Genomic DNA, 20095 nt, shown 5'->3' with positions numbered 1-20095 from the left:
AACCGGGCGAGACGAGCCCGCCCAAAATGGCGATTGAAGGGAGGTTGACGAAGGAGAAAATGATTGACAGGACGAGTCTATTTAAACAGCGGAGCCGAGCCATTGGTTAGGGCGCCGGGCACCGCCCCGTCGGCGCAGCCCTACCTCGCCGCCGCCGCTGGCCCTAAAGGTGGCTCCGGCCCCGCTGCCTCCGCTCGGCGGGGCGGGGAGAAGCCGGTGCGATGGAGGCCGCCGGCACGGCTCGGCACGACACGGCTCGGCACGGCACGGCTCGGCTCCGTGCACCGCAGCGTGCACCGCAGCCCAGCCCGCCCACCCACTGCCCTCCCGCAAAGCCCGGGCCCGGCGAAACTTCTCCCCTCCGCCCGAAAATAAATATATAAATAAAAATAAAAATGCCGTTGCTTGGCCGCCGGGCCCAGAGTAATTGTGGCTACGGTTTGGTTCCGTCTTCAGAGCGCCCGGAGCTTCGCTTTGCCCCAGCCGCGCCCCGCTCCGCCCTGGCTCAGGAGGTCAGGGCAGCCCCCGGAAGGGAGGGGGACCCCCAGGGACCCCCCGTCCCATCACAGACAGGAGCAGGAGCCTCCGGACCCCCGTCCCATCATGGAGCCTGTCTGCCAGGAGCGAGGGAGGGATCGCCTCTTGCTGTCTGCCCTGCAGAGGAAGGACCACTACGGTGTGGAAATGGCGCTAGAAAGCCTCTGCAGGGATTTCAGACTTCGGCAAACGAAAGTCTTCGTCTTAGCCCTGCTTGTGTGCTCTGAAGATTAGGTGAGCCAAAGTCGCAGCCGAAGATTTTCTGAGCCGCTACCTTGGATAGCTGCAGCAGGTACACTGGAGATAAGAGCAACACAGTGTCCTCCTCTGTCCCATCCTTGGCTCCAGCCCCTTCCCATTGCCACCTTCCTTCGGCGGGCAGGTCAGCCCCCTCAGCACATTGCAGGACACTGGGGCTGCTCGCAGGTGCTGGAGGTTTGGACTTTTCCCAGGGCCCAGGTGGCTCAGGGAACTGGAGACCCTTCACTCCGGGCCATCTGGCAAGGTCAGACACAACCACCTATGGATACTGGTTCTGGGGGGCTGCACCAGCAGCAAGCTACCTCAGCAAGGCAGGGCCAGCACAACCAGGTTCAACTGGCTGAAAGAAGCTCCAGCTGGTGTGGCCTTGAAGACAGTGAGCTTCTGCCCTGTGCTGTGTTCACACACACCAAACTCAGACACGCACCATCTGGGTCGGGGTCTGCAGTTGCGATGAGCCACCCAAACCTACAACACAGTTGCTTTTGCCAGCCAGTGAGCTAAACTCTGCAAATATTGTAAAGGGAACAAAATCAGCTCACAACACTCAAAACCAGGCCTCAGCATTCTGCTTGCCTCTACCAGCCCCGAGGCAGTGGCCCCTGGCCCCCACTCAGCCCCCTTGCCCAAGCGATCTCAGTACAGCCAGCCCCTGGTTCCAACAATGATGTGTGCAGCCAAAAAAGAAGAATAAAAATGAGATGGGTTTTAAAACCACAAGGTTGAAATAAAATATTAGCCATGTTATTTTTGTTTGTTTGCCGGGATTTTTAGCGCTCAGAAGTTGTTTTCCAGCTTCTCTCAGCAACCACAAAATCTAGCAATCCACTTACAGAAAATTAAAGCTGACATTCTCATGTCTGCAGGAGCTTAGACTTTTTTTTTTTTTTTTTTTTTTTGAAGTTGCAACTCTGTGATAAAGCTGCATGAGCTGGCAAAGTGAGGCCTATTCATCTGCTTCATCTGAAGGATTTCTTCTCCATTTTTCCAGGCTTTCCTGTCTTTGACTTTCATAGGCACCATCCAGGAAGTGCCATTTCAAACTTCTCTTCTACTTTCTCTGTCAGGTGTGGGACATTTCATTTGTGTATTGCACAGGAGCGGGGGGTGTGTACTAGGAAGGCAATCTACAAAATATGTCATGGGGCTCTTGAAGATACCCAGGGCTCATGGTGCTGATGGGGGTTGTCTTGCTGCAGTGCCAACTGGCAACCTGCTGGAACCTTCTCAGGTGAGTAGTTCCCACTCTCTGGTCCCTGGTTTGCTGGGAGTCACTGCCTGAACCCAAGTCCAGAAAAGAAAGGCAAGCTGCTTGCTGGTAGGATTGTGGCAGTGTACCAGAGTACAGAATCATATAATAATGATGGCAATGATTGATGATGGTAGTAATGGGGTGCAAGCATTCGTAAAGACCATGTAGCCTCACAAGTCAACAAACAGGAACATGACCGCAGCAGCAAAGAGCACTGGTTTCTGTCTGTAGCATCTGGAAAAGAAGAAACATGTTCCTGTGGGACAAGGACCTTCTTTTTTGTTCTCTTTATACTACCCCCAGCACAGAGGCCTGGGACTCAGCCCCCAGATGATGCTACTGCAACTAAAGACAAGTTGCCACTGCTGGCAGAGAAAGAAGGAAAGAGGTCCACTGCTGCCCTATCCGGCTGCTCCTTCTTCTCCATCGAGGGCTGAAGGGCTGAGCCCTCCGAGGGAGGGGAGCTACGGTGCCCGGGGGGCTGGGAGGAGGCCGGGAGGACGCCTTGTGATCAAAACACGGGGGAAAAAAATAAAAAATAATAAATCAGCACGGCTGCACTCGGGGACCGCGGCCCTTGCGTTCCTGCCCGCCGCCCCCCCCCCCCCCCCGTCGGAGGCAATCCACCTTAAATCGCGGCGGCTGCGAAGGAGAAAGGCTGTGTCTGCAGCGACCTTGCCATGATCTAAAGTGTTTTGTTTACAGTCAGGCACCCCCGATGGCCGCAGCAAATCGTGAGAGAGGCAAGCGCCTGCCCGTAGTAGCAGCGAAGCGTGAAAAAATACTACAGAGCCCCGGAGGAGGGCTGCAGAAAGATGAGAGCGCCATCGTCTTGCAAAAGGAGGGCACAGCAACCCGGCCCGGGGGACTGCGGGGAGGAGGCGCTGGGAATGAGGCGGGGGGCGAGCTCCGGGCGGTTCCCGTCGGGGTGGCCGCTTGTCCTCCCCCTGTCGCCTCTGGAGCTGAAGAAGCAACCGGTGAAAAGCTCGGAAGACGGCCTTGCAAGAGGGAAAGGCGAATAAACCAAAGGAGAACAAGCGGCGGGCTCGGAGGAGTGACCTGGGGAGGGGTGTCCCCAGGGGAGTCTGTTTTGTGCGAGGATGTCCCGGCTCCTCTCAGCCCCCTGAACGCCCCGTCCCCGCTCCCCCCGGCGCCCTGCTCCCCTCTGGCGTCTGGGCTTCCCCACGGGCAAAGCTGCCGGCTGCTTCTCTCCCTTCCAGCACCGCTCAGGCAGGCTTCCCGCCCTCCTCCCGGCCACTCTCCTCTCCCAGCACTTTATAAGGCTGTTAGGCGAAACGGCGAGGCGCATCCGAGCCGCACTCAGCGAGGGAGATGACCTGGGGCTCCCTCGCAAGCAGCAGGTGGGCTGGGGACAGTACTCCACGGGGCGCACCCTCCTCCCGGCTTGAGGATGGGGAAGGCGAGAGCATGGGGTGACCTGTCAGGAAGCTGGAGGCTTCGGGGAGTGCTCCCCTTATCTCAGCTCCCACTGAGCTGACGCTGCTCCCATACCACCTCTGCTTTTTCTGACAAAACCCTGACTTCTTCCAGAGACCTGGGATGAGGCCGCTGCAAGGCCGGAGCCACAGACCCCAGGAAAATTCACCTGGGCACCCTGAGGATACTCCCGAGGCACTTAACGGGCTCCTCATGGCCAGGGTTAGGGTTCAGCATTAGGGAAGGGTGCCAGAGCCCGGCGGGCAGCATCCCTGCCAGCAGCATCCCTGCCAGCAGCCGCTCCCGCTGCCCTGCTGCGGGCAGGAGCCTGGATGCGGCCGCACCGCAACGGGAGGATGCAGCCAAGCGGAGCTGAAGACCTTTTGCTCGGTCGCTGTAAACTCTAGAGGGAGCCTAAGGACAGAGATCAGGCCAGAGCCGGCGTTCCAGGCCTCCCTCCCCCCCCCCCCCCCCCCCCCCCCCCCTCAGGTGCCAGCAGCGCTAGGGATGCTCTGGGGGTCCCTGCTCCGGGGGTGCCCCGCGCCGCACCGGACTCTGCTCCCCTCGCTGCAGGAGGAGGGCGGCTCAGCCCCGGGCTGGAGACCCTGCTACAAGTCCTGGGTGGCATCTCAGGGGGCGAGGAATGGTCCAGGTGATTTTCGAGCCCCTGCGAGGAGCCTGACTGGGGGCAGGGCAGAGGGGTGTCCTTAAAGGGAGCTGTTTTGAAAAGTGGGTAATCTGTCAGAGCTAGGGAAAGGGGCTGGGCCGTCCCGCTGTGCCTAAGGGCAGGTTATACAAACTGTTATGTCTGTGGAAGATCCAGGTTAAATTATTAGCACTCAGAGTTACTCATTCTTTTCCCTCTGGAGCTACAGCAGCTCTCCACTGGTCACCATCCTTCCCTTGACCTGCTAAAGGAGTGGTTCTTCTGAATGATCCTGGAATGGGAAAGAATCTTCTGCTAGGGCTCAAACCACTTTCCCCCCCCCCGCCCCTTACCCCTTTTTTTTTTTTTTTTTTTTTTTTCCCTCAAGTATGCAATGAGAGAGAGAACTTATGCTGCTCTTGAAGCAGGTGATGCTGGGAGCATCCTAAAGGCAGCAGCAATGCAACTCGCTGGGTGATAAACTCTTAAGAGGACATTCAGTTACAGTCCCCAAAAATAAATGCACATACACCCTTGTGTTTAGTTACCCCAGTGAACAATGCTGTTGTGGAGATGAGGTTTAAATCAATAAACCAATTCCTTGCTGTAAACTGGTCTAATTTCTCGAAACAAAACACATCATCTGAACAAAAGGATTTTTGAGCCAGTGTAGCTCCGTCTGTGATGAGTTCCCATTTATACATCACATAGCACTTGCCACTTTGCTCGAACAGCAAGTTGCTCACATGAGCATCTTAACTAGAGGCTTCTCGTGGCAGCTAAACAGCCTGCTGGCTTTCATTTTCCATTCTCTTTCCTTACTCATTTCTCCTCACCCCTTTTTTCTTTCCCATTTCCCCTTTCCTTTCCTCCCTGCCACAGTGCCAATCATATAAAACACTCTGAGGTACAAATACATCAGACAAAGCCCTCTAGACTCAGGGCTGACCTTTATGATAAAACTGAAGGGCCTTGTCTCCACAGTAGCTCTACCTCGGGCTGGTCAGAAGCAGAAAACGCGGTGTTTAGAGTGAGGAAGACAAGCCCAACTCATGCAAAACACTTCAGGGAGAAGGCACCCCTGCACGGATCCTGCAAAGGGGATAATAGCACTTTCCCGCCTCACCGGGGTACCATGAAGATGAACTACTTCATGTTTGTAAAATCCTCTGAGGGTGGAGAGTGCTATGCAAGAGCTAAGTAGTAATAATAGTGATGAACTATTATTGTTACTATGAGATTAAACAGTTTTCCAGCCACTTGCTCAACAACCTATGCCTTTAAGAAAGTTTCTCAATAGATGAATTATATTCAGTGGAAATGAGTTGTTCTGTTTTTCTACAAAGCCTGAAGTGAACCTTTCTGGGAAGGGGATGATATTTTGTAGCAATGTTTTCTCAAGTACAATTCTTTAGGTTCCCAAGTGATGACACATTGTACAGCAACGCTCTTGGCACAGGATGTACATCTGTGAGAAGGGACACTGGCCCCATTTTTTAAAGCCATTCATTAAATAAAAACACCCTATGTCATATGTTATGTTCCTCTGAAATGTTTAAAATTTTTTAGTGCATGAAATCATATGGTGCCTGTATTTTTTTTTTTTTTTTTTTTTTTGTTCCAGAACGCAGCACTAACCTCTAACTCAGTTACTGAACGTTGTTGGAAGAGCTTGCTATTTTTTGTTAGTGTTGTATTTTGTTTTCATTTGGTGCGATCCCAACTTTATGCAATCGGCTTTTTCAGAAATACAGAACTATGTAAATGTGATGCTTACAACTGACCACAGAGAGGCCACTCACCAAAAAAATAACCTTACACAAAAACATCTGTAACAATTTTTAGGCACTCAGGGTGCCATTTACATGAGACTCTAGCCTATTTTTAATTTATTTTTTTTCTTCCTCTTTCTCCCCCTGTGGACTATATTAATTGCTTTGGGATCAAGAGGTCTACAAACATCTTCCTTCTATAAACAGAGGAACTGGTCTGGCCACTTTCTAAACCCTTTAAGGCAGACGACCCATCTCAGATAGCAAAATGGTGGCATTAAGTACAATCAGGGCTGTAGCTCGGAGTTCTGGTTCTGGCTTTCCTGGGTCATGTTATTCACGCTGCTGCAACTAGCCACCCATGTTTCTCCTCTCTTTCTTTTCCCTGTCTGTTTAGACTTTAAGCTGTTAGAAACGCTCTGTTTGCACAGATCCTGGTACAGTGGGACTTCAGTCTCAGGCAAGGTCTCTGTGTGCTAGGGTAATTACAAATATAACAGTAACAATTACATTTCAAGCTTACCATACCTTGTTTGTGTTAATAAACCCAGCAAGGGAATTATACAGCTCCAGGTTTTGTTTGACCTACAGAAACATGACGTTATTACAGAAAAAGATTGTAAACTGATTCTGCAAGTCTCTGGCAACAAGAAAATCAGTATGAGGTAGGTGACAGGCAGTTCAAGATAAAAGAAAAAGGACCTCTTCATACCAATGGCCCCACATTGGAATCACACGTGTTCTTTTTGGGGGTACCACTCAGAAGAAAAACAATTTCTTCTAAGAAGATCCTCTCAAAAGCAACCTGTAAAACGGGTTCAGAAGGATCCCTCCCCTTCTCTCATCCCCCCTAAGAGCTCCTGGCCGTGCTGCCTGTGGCCGTGCTCCTTGCTCCTCCTGAAGCCACCCGCAGCAGCAGGAGTGGTGCCAGGCCAGCAGCCTGGCCAGCCCCGCCACCAACCTGGTGCTTCGCTTCCCCCTAAATCAGCCATGCTTGAAATAGTAGAGCAAACTGGCACGCAGAAAGGCAAATATTATTTTAGAGAAGCCGGTCTGTTACAAAATGCTCCTTCCCTTCACTCGGGCCATCATTTCAGTTGTGTATGAGAAATATGGAGAAAGAGAGTCCTTTTTATTTACCCGTATTTGTCCTGTGGTTCCCTCATAAAGAGTTAAGCATTTCTTGTGGCAGGGGCCTAATCTGCTGTGTTGGTTTTGTTTTTTTTTTTTTTTTTGACTCTAACAAGCTGCCTTGTTGCTTCCTTTGTTCTGGCTGCCAGCAGCTAAACTGGGAGTTCTGTTCAAAGACAAGTACCTGAAAGCATCACTTTAAAGTGTTTGTCACCTTGTTATCTCTAGTTTGAAAGGGTTTTTGAGAACAACAACTGCTCAAAGCAGTTTGCAAAGGACAAAGTAAGCATTGCAAATATTGTAGTGTATATTTAATAGTTTTCTTGAACGGCTAAGATGAACCACAGCTGATAATGCAAGAGGCCAGGGTGAAACACAGCCCCTTCACTCTAGATATTTGCAGTTCAGGTATCCAGACCAACCACCCTGACCCTGCTCTTGCTGCAGTGCCTCGAGAGAAGCAAGAAATTCAGACAGCTTCTGCCCAGAATAGGAGATTATACTCAAAATACATGAGCCAGTCCTCATCAAAACCAGCAGCCTAGGTTAAATCATACTGTGAGGCTTTCATTTACTTTGCATGCTGAAGCCCATGAAGAATCCTGTATTCCAGCTTTTTGCCACAGCTGCAAGTGCTAGAAATACACAGATATTATTTCAGGTTCATATTCACAAAAACACCTTGCTTTGGGGGAGGTGACTTCCACAAAGGCACCAAATATCTCAAGGCTTGATAAAATAACCAAGAGTTAGCAGTGTTTTTTCACCCACAATATGAAGGTTCAGCTTTTATTTGCCATGAAAACTATGTGGCTTCATGCTGTGCTATAGCTCTTTAGGCCTGCTTTTCAGCACACACACTAGATTTTCAAATCCTACTGAAATAAATGGGAGCTGCAGGTGTTATCTAACTTAGATATATAGGACCTGAGCATGCTTACAACTGGGATTCTCTTCCTGAATGCTCTAGCAAAGCAAAATATGCCTGACTGGAAAGACATGATCCACTATTTTCTTTTCTGCTATTAATCCTTACCCCAGCTTTGCAACAAATATGTGGGAAATCACAGAAGCAGCAAGAGCTATGGTCTCACTCAATAACTGCTCCTCAGATCTCCATAATGAGGTCCTAAAGTAAGTTCTTCTACTTGTGGTGGCCTCTAGTTCTTGCAAACCATGTGCAACCTCATAGAATTCACTTGCTCTTCTCCCACATTGAACAAAAATATAACAATAACAATAATGCAAGCCCTTGTGGCTTTGTGGATGCCTGAATGCTTCTTTGAGCCCACAGGACTTCAAGACAGCCTTGGGAACCTGCAAACATGGAGACTTCTTAGGCCAGTGAGGGCCCTTTCTAACACGTTCCTTGCAAGTCTTCAGAGCAAACTATTAGACCTTGCTAGACTCTTCCATCAGGTCCTATCACTTCCTGCTGTGGTTGGCTTGCTCAGCCTCAGAGTTAGAAATAAAAATAAGTAAATAAAATAATAAGAAAAAAAAAAAAAAAAAAAAAAAACAACACTCAGCAATCAAAAGAGGCTAGTCAGCCACCCACCAGGCCAAATTAAGCCTGCTGGGAACTCAGGGCCAACTCCTCAAAGGCATTCAGGTGTCTAAACACCTTTGAAACCTATGTCTAATGCTCTAGAAGATGGTTGGTAATAAGCCTTCTTGGGGTGCCTAGTGGGGAGGCGAAGGCTAGGCTCTGATGAGTACATGGCTTTGAGGGTGCGAGGTCGCTTCAGGGTTTTAAAAATAATGAGTTTTCCAAACGAGTAAATGTCAGGGTTCTTTTTAATGTCTTCTGCCTTTTGAGACTTCTTCCTTACCCACAGGTACCAGGAGCTCATTTTACTAGAAATGAAAGACTCCAAACTCTCAAGCAATAGCATGGCTTCGGGACCACAAAGTTTCAGACAAAGAACTAATCAACAGAGCAAAGTAGCAAGAAGTGCTCTTACCAGGAACTGAAGTCTGGTTTGGCTGTTCATGTGAAGGGCCAGCTTCAGCTCTGAACATGGGGTCTGGAGAAGGATTTGGGAAGATTTTATTACACCAAATAACTGCAGATATTATATTTTCAAGAGTGACTTTGACACTAGGACATCTCAACTTCACTGCAATTGTTTAGACTTCCAAGGTCGGGTTCCCAATAATAATTTCAGTAAAATTATGTAGCTACATTATTCTTCTGCCTGTGAAAACTATTTTGATTTAATTTAGTTGATTTTAGATTGGTACTACCCCCTCTGTGGATACTCTTAATAACATTGTACAATAGCCATTTATTTCCTCTTACAAGTTGTTTCTTTTTGCAAGGGTGATTTAGTGGAATCTTCCAGTGAGAACAGCAACATCTACTGCAGCTTTCTTGTCTCCCTACAAATTACTGGCAGAAAAAGCTGATGATAATTCTAATAAACTGGTTTTCTTTTGTACATTCTAGGATCAGACATCTGTAGTTTGGGGCCTGGAGGCTGCTTGTCTCTAAACAGTTTTACAGAGTTTGTGTTTAATTAATAAGTAATTCAATTCTTTCCCTTTTTAGTCTCTAACAAGCGATAACAGCATATACTTCAGAAAGTCAAGTATGATACTTTCTTTTCACCAGTGAATACTTAGCTCTAGGCCTGGAAAAGGGCCAGAGCACACAGGGAGACTGTTTCACATTAACATTTTGTACCTTATTAAAAATAACAATAACAACAACAGCCAACTCTCACATGAAATAAAATGCCTTTCTTTTCCCCTCTCTCTTAATACACAAATATTTGTTTGTTCATTATACTGTCTGTATAAGTGCCAGCACACATACATATTCACACTGCCTCCTGCTGAAATTTTCTGGTGAAAAAATGATATGCTAAGATGTCTTGTATTATTTTTATGAATTTAGTTTGGCTTACATCAAGCTACTATGAAAGCTCCCCCAACTCAAGGGATCTGGGGCAAGGGTTTTCTGGGTGATCAGTCAGTGGTTTGGATTACTTCAGTTTGGGGAGGCCTCTCAAAAATTCTGTGGTAACCCATCACTTTTAAGGTGTCTCAGATTGGGCACCTTAAAGCCAAGCACCTGCCAAGTCACTCTGGAAAATAGTGGCCTGGAAGACTTCACCCATCTGTTCAAATACACCACAATCCAATTACACCAGCGGACTTTGCAATTATTTGCAGATTTTCACAACCCAGCAGCAGTAAGCAGATACAGCCTACATTGCACAAGAGAGTCATCGCAAGCCAGCGAGTCCCACAGCCTGACAAATCACCCCCAAAGCCTCGAGGAGAGGTGGGCAGCATGGTGGGTTCTCAGGATGGGCATACACCGCCCCCAGCTGTGGGAGGCTGGGTCTCCAGCCTCCAAAGCCCCACCACCCCCACCTCCCGGGGGTAATTATTACCCCTTTGGGGGGTAATAATCCAGATGATTTTACTGCTCTGATGTAAACAGTTGCACTTTCACAACTGAGGAAGAGGCCATGCAAAATGAAAATATTTCACCAAAGAAGGACTAACAGACTCTAAGATAAACAGTTCAATAGTCTTTTCTGAACCCCCATTTAAATATGGAAATAAGGAGGAGAATGTTTAGGCCATGTGGTATAAGCATTTCCCTTGAAACAGGGGAGAAAAATGGGTAAGAAAATGGATTAAAAAAAAAAAAAAAAAAAAAAAAGCAGCAAAGGAGAATGAGAAAAGTTTAACCAAATTGCTCCTAGAGCATCCTTCTCTACTTGGTTTACACAGCTAAGGCCTTTAATCCAAAGGCTGGGGTTTGCCCCTTATTGCTGATACTCCCCCTTTCTTATTATTCCCGTAGTCTCCTCTTGCCAGCATCATTTTCTGGGAATAAGCAGAACTCTTCTGGTAAGTGAAAGATCTCAAAGGTTGTCAGCTAACAACTCTCAGAGTGCCATTGTCAGCTAACAACTCTTAGAGTGCCATTAGCATTGGCTCATCATTTCTGCAGCAGCTTCTGGTGGTCTGAAAATCACAATAGTCACAGAGGGCAGAACTCAAACCACCTAATTTTAGCTGCCTAAATTGGGTTTGCTAGTCTAAACTACTCATCTCCACAAAAAAATAAAATAAATGGAGCATCATCAGAAGGTAAGTCATCCCTTTTCCCTTGGACACCAGCTCAGGAGAGATGAATCACCCTCTGGACATGCCTGTGTCTCTTCACTGTCTACAGAGAGCCACCTATATGCCCAGTTCAGACTGGATGTGAACTTCCAGTCAGTCAAAGTTAAGCAAGATGAGTCCTATCCATAGTGCTGGCATCTCCCCATGGTTTCCATTTGCAGCAGTACTCTAACAGATGCTGAGAATACATTAAATGCTTTCCTAATGTCACATTCCCATGTCTGCAATTATGGTAATTGCCTCAATGAAGTTTTGCAATTGCAAACGAGCAGGAAGCCATCTGCAAAGGAATCTGTCTATTAAGATGTGGCCCTTACTCTGAAAGTGCTTGAAAAGCCCCAGCACATTTGTTGGGCTAAAGATAAAAAAAAAAAAAAAAAAAAAAAAAAAAAAAAAAAAAAGGTCAGACTCCTGCAGCAATATGGAAAGTGTCCAGAATGCACTCCAGCGATCCAAGAAATAGATTGACTTTTGCTTCAGGACTGGGCTAATTAAATACTGCTAACTACATCTGAATAGAATTAAGTCTAATTTAAGGGCCTTTCTAAGCTTCAGGGCAATGTAGACTTGTCCTAAAAAAAAAAAAAAATAGGAAAAAGAAATTACCGACTGCTGACAACAGGTGTCAGCAACAGAAGTAGCTGAACCAGTGCTGAATGTGAATCAGCTACAAGTGTAGACAAGGACAAACCAAGTTCGTCACTGCTTCTGAAGCCCTGGAGAAGACCTCACTTGGAAATATGCAAGAACATGGGGAGCAGAACAGATATGAACCAGAGCAGTTGTCCTGAGCACAGATGTCCTCACCAGTAGGTACAGATAACTAGCACAGCTCTAACTTCTGTGGCACAGATAATGTTTGTTCTCGCACCACCCATGCCAAAAGTAGCTTAAGTTCCCCTAGAAGCTCTTGGGTGGTGGCCAAGTGGACTATTTTCAAAGAGTACTTGCTCCCATCCTCTTACTTATTCCTCCTGCCCTACAGTCCACAGGGTTTCCCTGAGTGACTGACTGGGTATTTTGCTTCTCTTTGGCATTTTCTGAGCCTCATTTCCCTGTGCTTCTGGCTCCCTGTGTCCTCAGATGTGTATGGCCTGCACACCACACCATGCATCCATGTCAGATCCAGATGAGGTGTTTTAGCAGGAAAGCTGCATGGTAACAAGACATTTATTTGATAAGCAAGAGGAACAGAGAGCAGAATGCAGCTGTCTCAATCTGCCCTTTCTGTGGCAGCTATTTTGCTGCCATTTTCAGCTGGCTCCTTTGCCACCATTTCTCCAACCGTGTTTCTTTAGCAACATCCCTTGTCTCTTCTTCTTCCCCTTCCTCTTTTTCTTTTGAACATACATTTAAGATGTTTTGTTTCAATGCCCTTTCTCAGTAATTTATCCCATATGTGTGCATGACTCTCTACATGAAGTGCTTTTGCCCAAATCCTTCTTTGCAGCCATTTTTTTTTATTTTGGATTTATTTTTAATATTCCTTTTCTCCTCTGCTTTCAAAAATGAGCTTGTGTAACACTTCCTACAGTCCTCCCCCACCTCCACAGTCACAAATATCCATCGGATGTGGCCCCTCATCATCTGTTCCCTGTCCATATACCATTCTTCCCTCCCCACAGAGAGATCAAGACAAACAGGTTTGCAGTTGGTATTTATTAACAGAGCAAAAGCAGCAGGTTTAAATTCCTCTGGGCATGTTTTTGTTTTGGTAAAGAGAAACAGTAAGGGCAGGACTAACAGTTCAGGACACACACCCAGGCTTGCAGCCCAAGCTGACTGCGGCACCTGTTCTTCTGCAGGCTTGGGGAAGGAGAAGAGAGCAAATCCAGACTTGGCAAAAGTGAGGGCAGTCTCATCCATTTCAAAAGAATCACACCCATTTACACCCACTCCAAGTTAACATCCCTATTTTAATTTACCTTTGTACCTCCTATTAGAGTAATTTCACCTCTAAGTCCTGTTACGAAATAAAATTTTTGCCAGCGGTTAAGAGTGTTGGATCAAGCTCACAAGCTTTCTCCATTTGTTAGTATTCAGCACTTTCACATGGGTTAAATGTATTACAAGGGAGGGAAAGTAAATTTCTGCTCCTGATTTGTGACAAAGCTGGATGAGCATCCATACAAAAAAAAAAAATAGAAGCCTTCATATCTATATCAAGAAAAACAATTGTGCATATGCTCAACCTTCCACTGACAGTAACTAGACTGAAATAGTATGTTCTATGGATGTATATGCTTAACACTATATTTGAAAATCTTGAAAGTATAAAAGAGAAATGGTGGCAATGGGCAGAAATTGGTATCATCATTGGTGTCAGGATGGAACAGATGCAGCCATCTTCTGGACACCCCACACTGGGAAGACCTACTAGATCTTTTTCCTCTCAATTTTAGGAGCTAGGGGTATATAGCTAAAGAGTGGCCAGTGAGATTCACAGAGAGAACAAGGTTTTTGCTACAAGGCCTATTAATTCCCATGATTTCCAATGGAATTTTCCAGAGCAGGTGAAAAGCATTCCCTTGGAAAGAATGAGTCTGAACTCATTTGGGTCTGTACTCATTCAAATTGACCAAATGTGTTGACTACATGTCTAATGGCAGAAAACCTTTCTAAGGGAAGATAATTCACTTGGACCTGACAGATATCCTCCCATGACATATTTTATTCTCTTTATGATATATATATATATATATACTTAATGCAGTATCTCAGATAAATCAGTGTGTTTATCAAAGGGAATTTTACTGAAAAGATGTAAATTTGGGTACTGTGGTGATGATGGCCCACACCTCCACCGCTGTATGCTAAAGGGAACCAATTAAACAAAGACCTAAGTGTTCAAATGAATAATTGTCCATTGTTTCAATACCCACTGTTAAGTCTGCAGCACACCTGTCATAAATCCACTTACGTTAAACACTTGCATGTGCTCTGCCCTCCTGATGTGGAATGGTGAACACCACAGAGACCATCCACATCAATTTCACGGGGCATTCTGTTTTTTAAAGGATGGTGGAGTTTTCCACAATGAATGTTCCTATTCCTAGCAAATATTTATAAACTAGCATGTTGATGATGACTGTACCAAGTCTGAGAGTACCAGTCAGTCAAAAGGTCCATCTAGCCCGATTTCCTGCCTCTGACACTGGATAAAAGCAAATGCCTAGTGAAGAAAGTAGGAACAGAGCTAGTATATAATGTTGTTTCCCAAGAGTATTCTCCCAAACTCTAATGGCTTGAGACTCAGGAATTTCTTAATGTTTTGTGTTTAATAAAGCAGGATGGATTTCCCTTCTGCAAACTTGTTCAATCACCACTTGAGCCTATGTAAACTCTTAACACCCACAACATCTGTTGGAGAATGGTCCTGGGGTTTCACTATGCCTGATGGTAAGAACTGATTGCTCTTGGTTATTCTGAACTTTTCCCTTGACAGCCTCTTTGCTTGTATAGGAAGAGACAGCGAATAACCACCCCTTCCAGGACATACATGAGTTTACAGACTGCTGTCATAGATGTCTTCAATCAATCCTCTCTTGAGCTAAAGAATTCAAGCAGCTTAAAAGATCTGGCTTAATAAATTTTTGCTTGTAAGTAAGCTGTCCCATGCCATGGATCACTTTTATTATCCTTCTCTGAACATCTTCCAGCTCTGCAGGTCTCTTCCGAGTTGGGAAGAGCAGAACTGCTGGAGGATGTGGGCATACCACAAGTTGTTAGGGGGCAGCATGAAGACTTCTAATTTGTTCCCTTCTATTTTGCTACAAATCCCTAAGATGAGAGGAGCTTTGACCTCTGCTGATACCTTAGGTAGTTTCCTGTATTACAACACATGACTGTGCACCTTCATGACAGTGGTGAGCCCACTGTTTTCTGCATGAGGCAAGACTCCTTTTTTTTTCCCATATGTATCACTCTATGTTTATCCACAGTGACACTAGAAATGTATCTGTGCAGCAAGTTCAGACTAAACTGGGGCCCACGTTTTTGGCTAGGCAATCCTCCAGTCTCGTGGCTGTTGTACTGACATCACTACACAGTCATGCACTGGTCAGCTTGAAGGCTGTGTGATAAAGGATCACTTGGAAGATGGGGTCTTTCTGCCTGCTTTTGCTCCATCCTCCACTCCACGCAAAGCTGCACACCCCTGGTTTGAGGGAACCTGCCCAGCTTCATGCTGGCACAGAGAAGAAGTGCTGAGACAGTCAGGAACAACAGAGAGGCAGCTGGAGTGTCTGCTCCTCACCACTCTTCAGTTTTTCCATACCCTCTTCTCAGTCCCGTGTTTCTGCACAGCACACTCATCCTTTGGCCACTGAGCATGCAGTAGAGTTGCAACCTGAAGGGCTGGCTTTCATCAAGCCAGAGGCAAGGAGGCAATATGCCCAGACCTGGGGGTAGCGGAGATAACTAGCAAGTAGAGGCAGGACCTCAGCCTCAGGTGCCCACTCACCTGATCCTTTACACATATCCCTTCTCCTCACAGCCAAGCCAAAATAAACTGCTTCTGACCACACTGTGGACTGTTAATTGTGAAGGCACTTGATAGCTCATAGACTCTTCCCTTCTCTCCAACACGTGCTGTAAGAAACAAATGGCAGTGGTTAGAAACCTAACATTTCAACCTTTGTTCCATTACTTTGCCTATTTTGGTCACCTGTTTAATTCAATGGTTCTTATTAAACGTTAATAATTTTTCTTTCTATTTGAATTACTTGCCATGTCCTTGGGTCAAATGCATGAAAATCAGACTGACTGCACAAGACACCACCTGGCTCCCAGGTGGACTCCTGTGACCCGCGCTTGGCACCCCTCAGATACCTATTTAGATAGCAAGGCTTGTAGAGAGAAACCAGATATATAACCAGATATATGGAAAATGTACCAGGTTTTTAAAAACTTTCATAGTTAGACATGCCAAAAAGAGATACTAAGATAGGACCCAAAGTATTTGGGATTTGTTTTCAAATTGTGTCATAGGCACATACTTTATTTATGTGTAGAGTGACTACTCAGTTAATTTTACTGTGCACATAAACATGAACTACTTGGTACAAGATCTATTTTTATGTGAATGTAAAACATGATTAATGAAAGAAAACCCAGATATTGTAAGATATTTCATCTGTACCATTTCAAAGCGAATCTGATAAAAGCTAAGCAGAACACAAATCTGTACTAAATTAAAACAACTCCACCACTCCCTCCACCCCTACTCATGAAGTCATTAAAGTTATTTGGGGGAAAAATGTAAGTCTGGAAAATCAGTTTATTGCTAAAGTGCAGGATTTAGAAAAATGCAGTTGGAAAGAGCAAACTCTCGTTGACTTCACTGAGACCAAATATCGCTCTCATTTCTTAAACCCTTGTAGGTCAATGCCAGGGAGCTTTGGACCGGGATATAAATCACCTCGTGCCTGCATGTCACAAATCATGTCATATAAAGCCCTGTCTCTACCAACTCACAACTCATAATACATTAACAAAACAAAACAAAAAAAAGTGAAGAAGAAGAAGAATTAGGAGAAAAATACGCCAATCTAATTTTTGTCTGTCTGCATTACTAGAATCAATGCTTTGCCTTGCATTGATTGTCAGTATGGATGAGAGGGGTTAACAGTAAGATGACAAAATTTGGCTGTTCATAAAGATTCTTAGATTGTTTTCCTTGTACAAGCCCAGATGTGTCTTACTATGAGAAATTGCATTTGGGATAAGAAGCCAGTGATACAAAAGGTGGTAGAATGTCACTTGAAGTTATTTAGACTTGTCAAGCTTTATGAACAGACAGAAGTCATGAGCAGTGGTCTTGTGGTTGATGGCTAGCCTGACGCTGGCAATATCCCTCGAAGGCATTCATATAACACTGCTGAATGTGTTCTAATGACAGAAAACTAATGTAAGAAACCAAGAAACACTCTGTGGCCCAGAAATATAACCACACACGTCAGTCATTTCTGAAGTGAACTGTTGTGTCAGAAGCCCTTAGGAAATGGTGATGTCCTTCCACCATCAATGGTGATGTTGGCTGTACATGAAGAAAATATGGAAAATAACAGTTGCTGCAACAATAGGAACAGACAGGAAAGAAACAGGAAGAAATGAAGCTCTGAGAAGAGTGTACAGAGAGGAGAACAAATGGCCCAATGCTGTCACAAAAAAAAAAAAAACAAAAAAAAAACAACCTCACCTCTGGTGTAACTGTCTTCCTGCAGCACTGTGCTGGTGGGGCTTATCAGGTCACAGGATCTGTTGTAGAGAGGAACTGGTGGTTCCACCATTGCCAGCTTTGCCTGGGGGCATCTTTCCAAGGGGACCTCCAAGAGGTTACATCCTGTCTGCCAACTGTGGGCTCTTGCCAGCAGTTCCTCTATCTCATTCAACAAGGCTTGGTCAAAAATTTTCAAATAACATGGTTATTACTATTCAACCTGCTCACAATAAATGTGTAGAGCCCCTGCAGAAAGACAGATGAGATCTTTCTACTGCCCTTAACAGTTTCTTGGGTCAAGGGGAAAGACCCGTGGCATGAAAAGAGAGAGCCTCATAAACTCACAACTGTTCTTTGAAGAGCCCTTTGCAAGGCCTCTTGTAAGCATGGTAATGAGAAGAACAAATGAGGGACAGAGCCATAACATACAGCACTATTGAGACTTTATGAAATGTAAGTTCATAAAGAACCTTCATAAAGTTCATAAAAGTTGGTTTAAAAAGAACTTTCATAAAGTTCAAAGTTGGTTCATAAAGTCCGCCCCCCCCCCCATATCACAAGAGCTTTTATCTTTATTTTGCTTTACATTAATTAGTCAGTGTACATGAAGAATAACTCAATAGCAATACAAAATAGCCCTTTCCTGAAAAATCTGTTTGTATTTCTGGAACTCATAGATAAAGGTAATTGAACATTAATTTTGGAATTTACCCAAGAGATTCAGTGATAGCTTATTTTAAGTTAAGATTCCAGATGCAAGAAACATACCTTGTCTAAATTATCCTGAAGATTAAAAAAAAATAAATCAAACCATGTCAGTAAGAAAGCAGAGGAGATCAGAACCAAGTTCCCAGGGAGGGCACACAAACAGTGACTCAAGAAGGAAGCTTGTGAAATGTGGGGAAATACTTGGTAATTACTTTATGGTTTTGTTTTGTTTTATTCAAAACAATTAAACAAGGAAACATGAAAAAAAAAAATACAGCAAACAGCAATAATGAACTTAGCATGGACTAAGTTCATTGTTTATGAACACCTACCACCTCCACAAAATTAACCAGATGGATTTCATGCCAGAAAGCTTACCCGATGAGATGCAGAAAGATGTACCTTGAAAACTTCGAGCAAAAGGGAAAGGAAATCTTATTCCATCACACACTAGTTTGACCTGCCTTAAAATCAAAGTAAGTTCTCCATGGACTTCAAAGTGACTTGGATCAGGCCTCTGTGGGGCATAGGAATGCAGATCTTCTATGTAGGATGGTCCTCCAGAAGGAGCTGCAAGCCAAGATCTTCCTTTGAATTCTCTTGACAAATTTCTGTAGCCCAAGGCTATGCCCTGTCCAGGTACCACATTTCTGGGTTTAAACATTGCACTTTTTTATGTAAAGCATGTGCCTGTGGCATCAAAGAGGAAAAAAGCCCTGCCGAGAGCTCTCCTAAGGGCTTGAAATGAAGCTCTGCACATAGCCGCAAACAAAAACCACCTCTGCTGCCACCCCGGGCACGTACAGCGGCAGAAATTGGGTTTCTCCCCAGCTGTTACTCGGAGCCACTGACACTAGGTGTCACTCTGAACTGTGGGGGAGCAGGAAGGAAAAGTAACGAAGAAAATGAAGACCACGAAAGCAATGGTTTCCATCTCAAAGCTGGGGCAGAGAAGGGCCCCTGCCCCACACTCCAGCAGCGCTGCCTGCACAACCACCCTCTGCTTCAAGAATGTTACGGCTCAGTGTACCTACATTAGTATAAAATCGGAGAAGCTGTTCAAGTGGCAGCTCCAACTTCCAGTTGTGATTTAGGAAAAAGAGAAGAGAGAGGTTACATGGACCAACACTGTCAGTATTCCCAAAGCATCAGGCACTGGACCAGCGAGCTTTCCCCTTCTGTGCAGCAAAGGGGAAACTTCAGCTGACAGCAAAGAGCGAACTATTCACTGAACACAGACAGCAGCAACGCTCTTGGACTGGTGTGAGATAAAAGTCTACAGTTATTTCCTTGCCTAATACATGCCAGAGAACTGAATTAAATACACTCTCTGATATGTTCTCCACCTCCCTCCCCATTTCTACCCAAACTAATCCTCTAAGCAGGAGGATCTTGCCACCCACATTTGCACTGTCCTGAGGAATGTGTGCATCTATTTTTGGATAATTTTGAAACCTTTGGGAACATTCCTTTTTTCGTCACTTTCTATTATATTTTTTTCCTGTATTCCCCTGTGAATGTCCTCATCTTCCTTTGGCAGCTATTGCGCATTGAGATGCTCATGACTGAACTGCAAGGCAATCCCTGGAACTCCAGGAATCCTAACCTGGTGAAGCACTTAGCACATGAGTGGGAAATTATTCCCTCTGCCTAAGGAGCAGTTGTCTCCTTGGTCAGCAATAGGCCTGCAGTATTACAGACAAGCTATTTTGTCCAGAAGGCAGAAATAGTGGAACCTTAAAAGGATCTGCTCAGAAAACTGTTTGACAGTTTAATAATGTCTGCTGTCTGTACAGGGGTCAAGGACAAGGACAACAATGAGGAGATTGAGGAACAAGTTCACATGAGTCTCTAGCTGTTTACTAAAAATACTGCCAACATGATGCTTCTGATATTTTAGTTTGCAGCACTGATCCAAAAAGAGGAAGTGCAGATGGCTGAGAAGATATAAAAAAACTTTTGTTTTTCTTCTCCTTGTGACAGGT

General features: G+C 45.4%; 1 protein-coding gene across 1 annotated transcript in view; it reads left to right on the top strand.

The window, feature by feature from the left end:
- Positions 1 to 2768: 2768 nt before the first annotated feature.
- LOC311219380 (uncharacterized protein) overlaps positions 2769 to 20095 on the top strand; it is a gene marked incomplete at both ends in the record, with an annotated part of 57584 nt that continues 40257 nt past the window's right edge. The window contains 2 exons of the mRNA XM_084302500.1: positions 2769 to 3027; positions 3977 to 4139. Of these exons, the coding sequence (XP_084158626.1) occupies positions 2769 to 3027; positions 3977 to 4139 (422 nt within the window). The remainder of the gene's footprint in view (positions 3028 to 3976; positions 4140 to 20095) is intronic.

This window comes from Netta rufina (assembly GCF_964035555.1).
Source record: "Netta rufina genome assembly, chromosome: 1".
Classification (NCBI taxonomy): domain Eukaryota; kingdom Metazoa; phylum Chordata; class Aves; order Anseriformes; family Anatidae; genus Netta; species Netta rufina.
Note: the sequence above shows the minus strand (reverse complement) of the source record. Positions and strands in the feature narration are given on the sequence as shown.